This window comes from Diadema antillarum, unplaced genomic scaffold, assembly GCF_040938485.1.
Source record: "Diadema antillarum isolate AM-2024a unplaced genomic scaffold, OU_Dant_1.0 scf00000019, whole genome shotgun sequence".
Classification (NCBI taxonomy): Eukaryota; Metazoa; Echinodermata; class Echinoidea; order Diadematoida; family Diadematidae; genus Diadema; species Diadema antillarum.
In genome coordinates, this window is record NW_027270908.1 from 248,678 (window position 1) to 263,302 (window position 14,625).

The 14,625-nt window shown below is 40.4% G+C and overlaps 1 protein-coding gene across 1 annotated transcript in view; it reads right to left on the minus strand.

Annotated features, from left to right (window-relative positions):
* Positions 1–1,127: 1,127 nt before the first annotated feature.
* LOC139728671 (uncharacterized) overlaps positions 1,128–14,625 on the minus strand; it is a 101,824-nt gene continuing 88,326 nt past the window's right edge. Inside the window, exons 11-12 of the mRNA XM_071639610.1 lie at positions 2,917–3,071; positions 1,128–1,991 (exon numbers count right to left, since the gene is read on the minus strand). Coding sequence (XP_071495711.1) covers positions 1,777–1,991; positions 2,917–3,071 — 370 coding nt within the window. The 3' untranslated portion in view covers positions 1,128–1,776. The remainder of the gene's footprint in view (positions 1,992–2,916; positions 3,072–14,625) is intronic.

Consider the following 14,625-nt stretch of genomic DNA (forward strand, 5'->3'; position numbering starts at 1 on the left):
CTTCAGTCGCAAAAAAATTCTGCGAGATGACTACATCTTATTTTGCAACATGGCCCAGAGATTTTACGATAAAATACTGATGTACGTGAGGCCGCATGTGCAGTGAACGACTATCCCTTTGCACTGGTGACAGTTTTCATCACTCAAAAGTTCATTACTAGCATTTCCATGGTAACAGGGTTTTTGGTTGATTTTTCTGTTGTTGAAATTATACAGATGTGATTGTAGATACCAGTGCTGACAGTAATGGGATGAGTTCAATGAAACTACAGAATCAGATGCTAACACTACGGATGAGGGGAAACAATCTATTACAGATAAAGTGTATAATTAGTGCTGCAGCTAATTTGGGTCATTAATATTGTAAAGTAAAACATTACGAAATGTTATTGTGCAGTTCATCATTACTGTCATGCTTTTCAATCACATGTATTAGAACACTGCATTATGTGCACTGCACTATAGGTGTGATTGATTATCACCCTGAAATGAGTCGAAGAAAAGAAAGAATTGACAGATTTTTGGCATGAGCAGACAGAAGGGCAAAGAGGAGCGAAAGCATTGTGTCTCCATGGCCTGCTACACTAGCTGACTTCTGGCAAACTATTTCACATAACCAAGGAACGACTACAGGGAAAAACTGAAGACAGAAAAAAACTAATGAGGTTATCAAGAATGTCGTGGATAGTTTTGTTTTTTTCCTCTCTGTCATTAGTTCCTTGGATTATGATTGGCACACAGTTGTATCTTCTTCCAATCCTTTCGCTGACGTAATCTTTGTGGATGAAAACATGATGACGTTAGTGATTTTAGTGCTACGACTTTGTGATGGGACAATCGTACGTGCATATTTCCTGATACGAGGTCGACAATGACTGTACTTAAGATAACAGAATGACTCATGAAGACTGGACTTAAATGGAAGAAAAAATGGTCATCTTAACCCATTCCTTTTCAGATTTAAAATTCTCAATATTGACTATGGGCAGGTCAAACCAGACTATTGTGGTCAGTCGGTTAACAGTTCTACAAACTTTTTACAAAGTATCCTTACATCATTTTCATCATACATTACTCACATCTACTGGAACAGAACTCCATTTTCTCTATCTATGTCCTCTCACACTGCAACTTGATCTAAGAGCTGTATATATTCTTCGACTCACAGTTAGAAAAAGATATAGATGAGCTATTACTTTTCACGAGTAGCATAAGACTCTGATAGAGTGTGTGTGTGTTGTAAAGGAGATGTAACCGGAGCGACTTCAAATTGGCAACACTGAGTGGATTTTAGTTTTCGGTTAGTTCTGTGCCCAAACTGCGGATTGGCCCATCCTTGATTTGGAGTTGCTTCTACTCTCTTGACAATCTCCTCAGTAACACTTTACAGATCACTCAAGAACACAGAGCCCAGGTAAACAACCAACTCAATTCTTCACAGAAGGAGTAAATCTTGGTAGTGACTGGCTAAAAGTATCTTAAATTTTCTGCACATGACATCACATTGAGATTTTATTTATTTCTTTCGATGATTTATACGAAGGGGAAGGGATGTAGGTCACAGCGCTGACAAGGTAGGATCGTCTGCAAATTCTGGGAGTTCCAATAACTTTGTGGTCTGGAGGGACAAGTGTTGGTGGTGAATAGCCAGAGGGGTCCCGAGTCAACGAGTCTTGAAGAGCTGTCGAGCATCTCTCCGTCTGTGAACCCTGGAGGAGGGAGGGTGAATGTGACTCTCTTGCGAGTTCCTTTTTTTCCCCATTCCCGTGATGTCTCTCACTTGCTGATCTCCTTGAGCGAGTATGTCTTGGTGGTGAAGGGCTTGAGGGCCTCACTCAGCGAGCACAGCAGCGAGGCGTGCAGCATGCTGTCAAGGTCGATCTCCTCGGCTTCCGTCTCCTTGCGCACCAGGTCCTTGACCCGCGTGTGCAGCTTGCCCAGCCAGTGGTAGCAGGTGCGGCAGTCATCGCGGAACTTGGTGCGGAACAGGCCTGGATGATCGGATGGACGGAGAGATGGAGAGATAGGCGAAGAATTGTGCAGAGAGCGAGAGAAAGTGAGAGAAAGAAAGAGTGAGTGAAAGCAATGAAAAGATATACAAGATGTTAGAATGTTCCCTGTATGTTCATTGATGACATGGAAATACTCGAATATTTAACCCATTGACAATGGGCTGATTTTGCTACAACACGCATTTCCCATAGAGTTAAAGGTGCATGGTCCCGGTGTTTTAGTCAAATGCGTACGCGGGCGCATGGCGCAAGTTTCCAATAGAGACCTACGCAATCGACTCCTCTTTAGCGCTTACGCTTTGGCCCACTTCCCCGAGTCCGAAGAAGTCCGATCCACTGTAGTCAGTGGTCCAATCACAGTTCGGCTCATGATTCGGCTGAGGGGGATGACAGCTATAGCAAACTTCCTTTTGTGATGTCATAATAACAGCACATATGCATGCACCCTGGCATTACTACAGACTGCGCTATGCGCAGAGAAGACAACGAAGGCAACGTTACTTAGCAACACCTACGCACTTTACTCTTGATGACAGCTCAACTTCGGTAATCTTCGTATCAATGCTAACGGTGATCGGCAGTATCATCAACAGCGCCCTCTACACTACCGGGACTATGCCCCTTTAAGACATACAATATAGGAGCCATAATGCTTTACTAAAATATGACAATGTCTTGGAAAATGTAAAGACATTTATGTATATAAGCATTAACTTGTATATATGATAGCTACTTGCGTCCTTCAAGCCTGGTCCATCTCTCAGGTGCAGAATTGTTAAAACAACAGACATGAGCACGCACACGCACACACACACACACACACACAAACGAATATGGATCAATCACAAATGTACTGGTCTTCATACTATTTAGATCTCAAAGGATTGAACACCGCTGATCTCACCTCCGTGGTGGTTCTTCTCAATCTCCTTGCCGAACTTCTTGACCAGGACGTGGACGAGTTCAATGGCGGCATCCATGATGGCTTCGTCTTTGGTGTAGAAGAGTCTGTCGATGACGGGGAGAACTTGGGATGCCAGAGCAAGACTCCATTTATCCCTGTGAACGGAGAACATGTCAGAGACGGAAAAAAGAAACACACAGTGTGAATACAATACGACCATCAATATCATCCAAAGGACAACGCTAAGGCACAAGTTAAATCTGCCCTTGGGTGTAGCAATTGCTTGATGATATTCCTACACTGATTCTTGACATGAAAAGTGCAGTTTCTTTTGGTTCAGTTAGTGTTACGGTGTCCATGTGATCTGCTGGCCATCATAACACACAGAGAAGTTCTCATGCGCATTACAATTCAGTGTAACTGAGGACATAAATAAATGACTAACAGTGGTCATACGTTTGTGGCTGAGAGATAATAGGTGTATAGGCATATGTCGAAAGTATGGGAGTTGGGAAGCAAAATCTTGAAGACTAGCAGTCTTGAAACATCAACTTTGTCCAGATCTAATATTTCATTGCAAGACCTCAATGCTGACAAGAACCTTGCTCCATCTTTTTTTTTTCAGTTTTTTTGTTTTGTTGCAGAAGACCTATAAGACCTCCCCTTCTGGAAAAACCTACAATTACTGTAGATCACAATAACTGCCACTGTCAGACAGAGTCAGATATCTATATCCTTCCAGGTGATTTCTGTTTGCCCATCCATCACCATGGCAACAACCAATGTTGTGATTTACACATATTGTTAACATAAATGGAACGAAGGTATCATTCACAATGTTATTCTTTATTGGCATATGATGTTACAACAACAAATAATTGTATCTAAGATCAACAAGAAGTGGAATATTTCCTAGCATCCTAGTTGATTTCCTGGGTGTGTTATGTGAGGGCATTCCTACGTTAAATTAGGGATTGAAATTATTCATTTCTACTGGAAACGTAGCAGTCTAGCCATCATTCAAACATGCAACGAACAACATCTAATTTATTAGTAGCCCCGCAGTAAAAACGACCCTGAGTTCCCCTTATTCCCTCAACTACCCATCTATATACCCATACACTGCTGAGATACTCTACAGTTGTGGTTTATTGCTATCTAGGGATCCACAACACATTGCATTTAAAAATGGTGATCAAATAAAAAAAAAAACAATTATCAAGGGCATTTTACAAAACGGGAGATTCTAACTGCCTCATACATGGCAAATGGAATTTGATGTCTTTTGCTAAATTGCAAAGGAGGAGAAATTTTCTATATGCTATATAAAAATATTAACCTATGCCATACACAAAACAAGCAAAATGGGAGAATAAATTAGTTAGTGCTGTTGGAAACACTGATCACCATCAGCTTGATTTTGACTAGTCAGGTTCATTGCAGGATTGCTTAACCTCCATTCGAGTGCATCTGGGCCCTAGCTATCACATGACTGACTTTCTAGAAGAGAAGTAATTATACATCAGTATTAATGCCTTTTAGCACCTCACTACCCAATCAGCTGTCACCTACTGCTGCTTGCCGCAATGGCACATGACATTTATGATAGCTACTGTAAATTAGTCTCCACCCTCTACTCCCCCCCCCCCCCCCCCCCCCACCCTTGGGGCCCTGATTGTTAGATGTACAGTTTCTACCACAGCTACCACACAGCTATTCCCTGCTGATGCCCAGGTATATAGACACAGAGCTAGGGGTGCTAATACCAAGACAGCTTGCTGGCTCCTGACGTGAAACAAGTGTAACACCTGATCCCCACCCTTCCCTCATTTCCTTGAACAGAGATTCCCAAGAGCCTTGACTGCCCTGCCAGCCTGTGTATGCCATCCACCAAACTGAGCCATCCGCGGCACGTGTCACTGGCAATTATTCCCTGCCTTGAGCGGATGACATACACGTAAAGTACAGAAGGTGTGTTGACCTTAGTTGTCTTCCATGTAACCCCTTTGTGATGTCATCTTTCCCAGACAGAGTAACTGTAAGGTAGCACCATATCCAACCTCAATCACAAACTCTCAAACCAGACACTTATAAAAAAAAAAAAGAGTGATAACACTATCAGGACCACATTGCCACTACAAAAATATTTATCATGCATTGGGCTTAATAAGATTAGATAGAAATTGACACTTACTCTACATGAGATCACTGGTAGTTATAAAAAAGCAACAACAGCAAAAAAAAAAATGTAATCGGGTAGAAATAGCGATGGGTGATTGCAATGGGCTAACAGTGGGCATACAAACCTTCTTTTCTCAAACTAAATCAATCCTACCACCCTAAGCCAAAAAAGTGTTGTACTGCCCTCTGTTGGTGAGGCTATGACAAGAAGTCCTTGCAACATACAGTTGTCTTCACTGAATGCTCTGGCTTTAGATTTGAATGGATGCAGTTGATTTAAAGTAATCAAACTCAGATCATGACTTCTGGGATACTTCCGTCTGCTAATTTGGGGCTCTCTTCTGCCCCAGGTAGGAAAACTTTTCAGTAAAATCGAGGAAAATCGAGCAGACATCTACGTCTTACAGAATAGCCAAACTTTCAGGTAAGTTTATGATTGTTTCAATAAACATGCTCAAGAGAAGGACTTCCTAAGAGAGGTGAATCACAAAAATCTGATTCTGCAATTATGAATACCAGACTTTTTCCTACAAGTGAAGGGCAACCTTGCAGCTTATTCAAGCAAACTAGGATGATTTTAACTGCCCTAGCTTTCATCTTATAGTTAAAAAAATATCTATGACACACAAACAACAATCCTCCAGGGTACAATTTCAAAAGACAGAGATGAAAAAAAAAATGTTATGTTATAAGTTTCTGTCTCAACTTTACAAGCAACGAATATTGAAATGAAGTCTATCCTTTCATTATGTCGCTATCCACTAAGCAGATACCGCTGCATTTCTTGAAGAATAGAAAATTTAAATTATCCAGACCCATATGTATTCAATTGACAAATTCTTTTCAAAGTGTTGAGAAGCTGCACTGTAGAGAAGAACTTGTTTGAAAGACATTTTCAAAGATATTTTCCAGTTTAGCATTAATGGAATGAAGATCCATGGAATAAGAATGTACCTGTAATTGACCTCATACTTAACTGGCACTGAAATACAGAATGTAAGATTTACAGCAATGTGCTGATGATATCCACTCTTTGAGAGATGTCTGAGCTTCTGCAGTTTATCGAAATGAATATTTTGGTTCGTTTCATGAAAATCACTGGGTATGTTGAGAGAATAAACTGTGATAGACGCTGGAATTATGGATCAGTGACAGTCTTTAATAGCTGACCTACATGTAGACACACACTCTCTGTCTCTCTGTCTCTCTATCTCATATTCACTCCGTCCCATGCTCTTGATTAATCATAACGGTGTGATTCAGGGCATCACATGTTTTGGCAGCTCATCCTAATACCATCAATGCACTTTAAACTACAATAAAACACCCCAAGACACAACAACAACCAAAATCAAACAATCACCGGAATTCCTGGGAAAGAACAGACAAGATTTTTGGTCATCTCGTCACACACCAGGTGGCAGGTCACGTACGAGAATGAGGCTAGTGCCGTGCCTGATACAAAGCCCACGTCCTGGCAGTTGAGAAGCAGAAAGGTGATAACTTCACAAAACCTTGAACGGCATTATGACCACCTCATGCACATCTGCAGGTCTGTTTTTACCTCATCCTATGGCCTATATCACAATGTTTGCTGTCTGCTGTCTTGATCTAGCGCAGTACCTGCCCTACACATCCCATTTGGAATTTGGGCTCCAAAGTTGGGCAGAATTGCAATATCACTATGACTTACGGAATTACTGCTTTTTCTTCAAAATCATAGAAGATATCTAACAAATTTTTTATCACATTTTAATCTTAAAAAGGATTTGTTGCTGTTGTTGTAGTTCAAGGCAACAAGATGCTACAGGGTACAGGGCAATGACACAAATTTGAGTCGTTTTCCTCTCCTCGCATATCATACATGACACTGATTTGGCACACTGGACTTGGTGCAACATGCATAAACTTAAAGCTTTTACAAATAGGATGATGACCAAGAAAACCAATGGACCACAATCACAAAGGAATTGTCCACAGCTTTTCTCTTTACTTGGGGGGAGGGGAGGGTGGGGGAGGGGTGAAGGAGACACATATATGTTCCCTGAAAAAATTGTAGTCGCTCCTGATATTTGATCAAAAAACAAGAACAAAAACCAAACCTCTGGGATGTGTGGGAGCTAACATCTTTCATACTCCCCCCAAGTCTCAGAAGTGGAAAGTGGTATGAAGGCTGGAGCCAGCAAGTGCACCCCTGACTTTTGATTTCAAAAAGAAAAAAAAAAGGAGAAAAGGAGACCAGAAAAGTCTTCTTGTTATCTCCATAAAACAGTTACATCGTTAGATGTCATCGCACGTGAGTCACCAGGAATAAAAGAACCGCACATCTTTCCGCAAGATTTGCGTGGCTCTTTGGGGTATTTCCTTGCCCAACTTCTCTCTCCATCTGTTTCGTACTCCAGAATAACGACCAAAAAAAAAAAAAAAAAAAAAAGCATTTGCTTTAGCTAACATCCGTTTTCTGCATTACTAAAATGTATCTCAATGTTAAAGGGACTGTACAGTACTGGTTGAGGTGGGGATTCATGTTTTGAACATTCCTAAGTGAGATAATGAGAAACCTCTTATGAAATATGAAAGAGCATGTAATTTTAAGAAGGATTCAACGTTTATTTGATGAAAATATTGGTTTTCAAATGGCTGAGATATTAAAAAAAAAGTGATAATAATAAAAGGCGACAGGCCACGCCTTTTATTAGGATCTCTTTGTTTCACCTTGGTTTTGGATATCTCAGCCATTTCAAAACTGATTTCCATCAAACAAACTTTTGATATCCCTAAGAATTGCATGCTCTTTGACATCTCATAGAGTGGTTTCTGAATATCTCACAAAACGTTAAAAGCTAAATCCTCACCTCTGCCAGACCTGTAAACACCCTTTAACCTAGTTGCCAGAACTTTTCAGAGGCACAGACATCACACTGGGAATTTTGAAGTGCCATTCTGCTCTGTGCTCAAGTTGGTTTTCATGATTGGACTAAAATCTGAAAAAAAAAAGGGAGGGCAGCGGGGAACTCTTGGCAAAATCAAATGCAGAATGACGGATTTCTGCAAATCTACACTTTCAAACGAGGGCCCTGTTAGATGGTGATAATCATTGTAGAAATCATCAGTATGACGATAGGCGATGTACAGCTAGCTAACTCTTGATCAAAGTAGATCACATAATTAAACTCGAGTTTCCAAAACCAGCTATCTTGCAAGCAAATTTTGGCCTTAAAGGATCCATATGTAGAAAGTTGAACCAGCCAGAAAAAGACAGCAGAATCAAGAGACGAACTCAAACTGAGACTGACAGTATTTCAACTGTTTTTCTACATATTCACTGAATGAATCAGTTTTATTTAAATGTTCAGAACCTGGCAGAAATGTAAGCGTGGGTCTATGCAATAGCGCCTTCTTGAATCCTGGGACCATTTCCCTCTAATAGTTCTACAGATTTATCATTTTATATGTAGAGATTTCTTGTTTGAATCTACATTATTTAACAATGTCAACATGAATATGTGGAGGAATTACACTGTCTCCCTCTGTGACATCGCTTCTTACAAATGAGGGAAAGAACATGGCAAATGAAAAGATGACTCGACAACACATAGACACCTCTATGCCTGTGCGGCAAAATTTTACACATGTGAAGTGAACACTGAAACCACTTATCAATTAAAGGCATCTGTAGAACAGTCAAAGTTACTATGACAACAGGCTAGGCAACTGCTAGAAGGCTGTTGAAAATTGAATATTGTTGTTACAGTAGCTGCAATCATTGCATCTTTTAAAGGTGCATGGTCCCAGTGTTTTAGTCAAATGCGTACGCGGGCGCATGGCGCAAGTTCCCTATAGAGACCTACACTATCGACTCCTCTTTAGTGCTTACGCTGTGGCCCACTTCCCCGAGTCCGAAGAAGTCCGATCCACTGTAGTCAGTGGTACGATCACAGTTCGGTTCATGATTCGGCTGAGGGGGATGAGAGCTTTAGCAAACTTCTTTTGTGATGTCATAATAAGAAGCACATATGCATGCACCCTGGCATTACTACAGACTGCGCAATGCGCAGAGAAGACAACGAAGGCAACGTTACTTAACAACACCTACGCTCTTTACTCTTGATGACAGCTCAACTTCGGTAATCTTCGTATCAATGCTAACGGTGATCGGCACTTTCATTCAACAGCACCCTCTACACTACCGGGACTATGCACCTTTAGTAGGTGGTACATCTTTTTATGAGATGAGGTCCATCCAGAACCAGAAACTTCTACATTCTGCAATTAAATTGGGTTCACTGTTCATTTGCTATTTTTTAAATCAAAAGACTTGGCTACATAATGCTGGAACTGCTCATAACTATACAGACTAAAACTTTAACAGGAAACCTCTCTTTTAATCCACTCTACATAGTGCTTTTCTATTTACTCTGTGATGAATGTCAATATTGATCTGCTGATTGGTCGGTCTGTCTATCTATCTATCTATCTATCTATCCATCCATCCATCCATCCATCTATCCATCCATCCATCCATCCATCTATCTACCTGTATCTATATCTCTTTATATCTATACATGTTTTTAAGAAGGTGATTGAAAATTACAAAAAGAGGTTTGTAATGACAACAGTTTGAGATTTGAGCATTGCAGGCAGACAATCTACTTTCTCTTTGTTAAAGAGGAAAAAAACAACAAAATGACACTGACTTCAGAATGACCCTGGAAGAATCCTGGATGCAGAGATTAGAAAGAAATATGAGTAGCATCAAGGAGCACCTCTTCCCTTCCTTCCTTCCTCTCCGTTCCATCCCATCTTGTCGCTAATTACCCCAACATCCACCCCCCATTATCCGCAATAATTGGGTTACGCAGGCGGGATAATGGCGGGATTAAAAATATGCTTAGCAGATTTAGGATAACCATGTCACACCCATTGTGCAAGGGGCAAAAAGAGAGATAAAGAGAGGGGGGGGGGGGGGGCCAGAGGAGGGAAGGGGGGGGGGGGGGTAAGGGGGAGATGGAGAGGGGGGATTCTGATATATACCAAAGGTGAGTTATGGATCTATTCTTGGGTCTCCTCTGCCCACACCCAAAACCCTTCAAGTGATGGTAACACATATTGTTATCCTGCGTAGGGACGTTTCTTGCCTGTCACTTCCGCTGTCTTAAAGGTTACAGAGTGCGTCAAACTCCATTAGCGCAGGTGCTAAGCCCACTTCCCAGTCGAGGAACTTTCTTTAAATATACCCATCAAGTTCTAGGGGAAATATGCTGCACAAAAACAAATGAAAAGTGCCTTGTTGCCATTAAATTGGCAATGCTGAGTTTTACTTTATTTCTAATATTGGAGAAAGATTAGATGTAATGAATTATCTTCATCAAATCTGAACAAAATAAGAAAGAAATTGACAAAAAAAATGCCAATTTTGATAGAAAAACAGGAACCACAATCATCTAAAACATGTTGGTGATTTACGAATCATTTATGAATTTAGCAATTGAGAGGCCTTTGAAAATTCAGCCATCAAAACAAACAATTAATAAACAACAAAAAGGGGTAAAACAAAAGTCTTATAAAGCCTTCAAATCAATCACAAGTCCCCAAATCAATCGCAACTTGCATTGCAACACACAAAAAACTTGTGATTGATTTCTATCACAAGTCTTTATAAGACAGGCCCCAGAAATGAATAATAAATTCATACTACATTAAAATCATGCTAAATATAAATAGCACAAAAACCATAGACCCATATCTTGTGAGACATGATGGTCATCAGGAATCATCTTAAATTCAAGTAAAAATGATCAGATTTTAATGTTTAAACTGTCAGTGGAAGTATGATATATTTGGCAATGAAATTAATGATTACTTTAGTTTGAAAACAGCTCCATCAGGAACTGTTGGTATAAAGGGAGGGTGGGGGTTTGTTCTGCTGGTAAATTAGTTTACAGGAGTGTGAAAAGAATACATAATGTGTTATGAGCACTTTCGGGCTGTCTGACACCCCGCGATTACTCAGAGCTTACGGGCGAAAGGTGTGACCGCCGCGAAGCAGTAGAAAGTTCTCTAATATGATTAGTATCTCTTTGGAGAGGAAATTAAGGCTAATGAATGCACATGGGACAGCCGAGAGATGGAACGAAGGGTGCGTTTGCCTGAAAGGAGGGGTGGAGAAGAGGGGGGGGGGGTTGTGCTGATACTGACAAGATCTTAATACAGATAATGCAAAAGAGAATGAAAAACAATCTTGGCATATTTGGACTGAGAATATGTCAAACTTCAAACAACTATTATAGGGAAAAAAGTGTTGGTATGAATTAGCTGATGAAAGGGAAATGGTCTTCCAAAAAATATGTACACAATAAGGTCCACTATTTCCCCTGCTCTACCTGGATGTCTCTACTGATGCACTGCTACTAGTTGACAACATGACAGTACACATACGATCGTAATGTTTACTAAGGCTGCGTTCCAGCACTCTAAAGCGAGTACCAAAAGTGAACTGAACTACAGCGTACCGTACCGTACTGTGCCAGATTTAGAGCGTTCAAGCGCTCTGTTGAGAATTAAAGCGTACCGTATGAGCTATTTTTAGAAGAGGTCAAGCATTTTGCAGCAAAAGGGTCACTCACCTGGCACGCTTGAACTACTTACAGCTGTCCCGAACAAAGAGAATGATATCTTTGTATTGTGATGTATGCGCATGATACGCGCATGCTTTACAGTGAACTTTTGGTACACTTTTGGTATCCTTTTGGAGCATATCGGAAAGTGGTCCCCTTTTGGCTCGGTACAGTACGGTACGGTACACTTTATGAACGTTTGAGCGCTCCTCTGGCATGGGTTTGGTATGGTACAGTTCGCTTCGGGAGAGTGCTCGAACACACCACAATATGCACCATGGAAGCTTTTAACAATGCCTACAGCCAATACACATGTAGCATGAAATAAGTAATGGCTCAAATGGCACAAACATTTCCACCTACACATACTAGTTTTGATTCAGCACCCCTAAAGAGAATATTTGACTGGCAGAATTCCTCTATCTCTCCTTTTTATGTCTGCAGTTTGATGGACAGAAGAGAAGTCAAGATCTTAAAAGTTTTGAATCATCAAATCAAACAAGGTCAAAGAAACAACAAAAACCCGGATGTTGGCCACCAAATGATCGATCCTGCATGCTCATCAGGCAGACGCAGAATGTTAATGTGAATCTAGGCCAGCGCATGGGAGGTGGGGTGGGGAGAAAAAGGGGGAGCCATCATGAATAGCAGGTTGATGAACACATTCCACTGATGGTGAGACGTGGAATTCAGAAAGAGACAAATCACTGAAAGAAAGAATGAGAGAGAGACTAGAGGGAAAGAAAGGAGGGTGAAAAATGGAAATCACCTTGAGATCGGAAAAAGATGGCGGTGGGATATATGACGCTTGCACAGATCTGAGCGCGATAATCGGGCGGTAACGCAGAGCAGAAGGATGTGGACAAATGTAATGGGCATTGGAACAAGAAAAGGGTTTCCTGAACACAGAAGAGTGCCATGGGGGGGGGGGGGGAGGGGTGGGAAGAATTTGTCACAAATTTGGGGTCATGAACACTGAAAAAGGACAAGAAAAAAAAGACTGAAAAGAAACAGATATATATGTGTGTACTGTATATATATATATATATATATATATATATATATATATATATATATATATATATAGATAGATAGAGCAGGTTTGGATGAGTAGTAAAAAAGATGCACATATGTGGGAATTGAAGTGGAGACATGCGAACATGCTAATGATAAGAAGGAAAATTACCAGTGCATAATCAAATAGTAACAAATTATACAAATTTCGTTTTGCTGCATAGGCATGAAAGCAAATGGCCTATGGCAAGCGCAGTCAACAGTGCCGACGTTCTTTCAATGAAATATTGCACGACCTTTAAAAGCGAAGCAAAACAGCACCCCTCCCATGGACAATTAGAACAAAAACTGCAAATCTTTCCATCGTGGGCCGCCCTCATCTGTTTCATCTATCCGTTCATTTGCTGACGCATGTTGGGGTCAATCTCTCTGGGATATCAATTAAACTGCTTGGCTGGATTAACCCAGATTGGGTCAAAGAGCCAAAAATCTACATTAATCCCTCTTCAAATGATGATGGACAAAACGCCACAGATGTGTGTTGTCCACTTCACAAAGTTTCTGAACCATCATGGTACGGCACGAAATCCCCAATTCCATATAATCTTGTTTTATATTAAAACAAACTAATAGGAAATACAGATACAAGTTCCTATCCTAACATCAAGTGGACCAAGTGGACATATAGTGGACATGTATCATAATATCAAACTACGGATAAAAATCTTGAATACTTTGTTGTAATTTTGCCAAGTTTTCAGGACTCTATCTCACATAATGGCTGACATAGTGATACATAGGTACCAAACATTGCTAAGCACATATGGCGTGGAAGAGGTTCACAGGGGCTATGCGACCATGACCTTGACTCTACAGTAACACAAGTGGCAACGAGTGTCGATTTTTTTTTCAGCAAACAGCTGCCACAGGATGACATTACTGGCAAACACAACACATTTTCATATCTGGATTCCACCAGCTTGTCTGCCAGCTGCCTTTAATGCACCTCTGCTCCGTACCTTCAAAAGGTAACAAATGTTGCACTGTTAAAGCGCAATTCAGCACCAGGAGTAAAAATGGTCTTCATACAGCCTGTAAATTGAATAAAATCAGATGAATGGGATGGAAGAAGTTTCATCCAAATTGGACCTATAAAAGATAAGGGAGTTATGGATGTTCCAAGTTTAATTGCTTGTTTTCAGCAAATCCTTGCAAATTACGTGCAACAATGATGACATCACCTCCCATCTTTACCATTAGTTTACAGATATGCAAATGATGATGACAATCCACAACATTAGTATGGCACCATATATCTATTTTGAATATAAATGCACTACTTGAATCAATTTTTGGTGAATGATTTAGCAACTGTGATCTCTTTTCCCCAGCATTTCTGGATTATTAGATGACTACATTGTATAATGGTTTGATGAAAACTTCATCTTAAATAGGAACTTTAATGAAGATTTCTGAAGAGTTTTAAAAGTAGAAGACTTGGAAGGTAGTGGAAGCATCACCTTTGCCAATTTGCATTATGTGGTTGCACCTAAAAGAAGTTATTTATTTTGTCCTTTTTTGTGGGGGGGGGGTCTAATTCTGATTAAACCTCTATCATTTTGTTCATCTTATTTTCATGTTCTATCTATCAAAGCCAATTTAACCTGGACTTGGAGTGGAAAGGCACTTTAATGTGGAAAAGTTTAGATAAGATCTATGTATGACGTTGGCACCAAGGAAGAAAACCTTGTGACCATGATCACTTAAGCCCTACAAGACTGGTCCCACATATCTACACATACACTTGCACACAAACACATATATTTATGAAATATGGGCTGGGGTATAGAGAATGTCTGTTGCCAACAGACATTGAATGGGTTAAATTGCAAGAGTA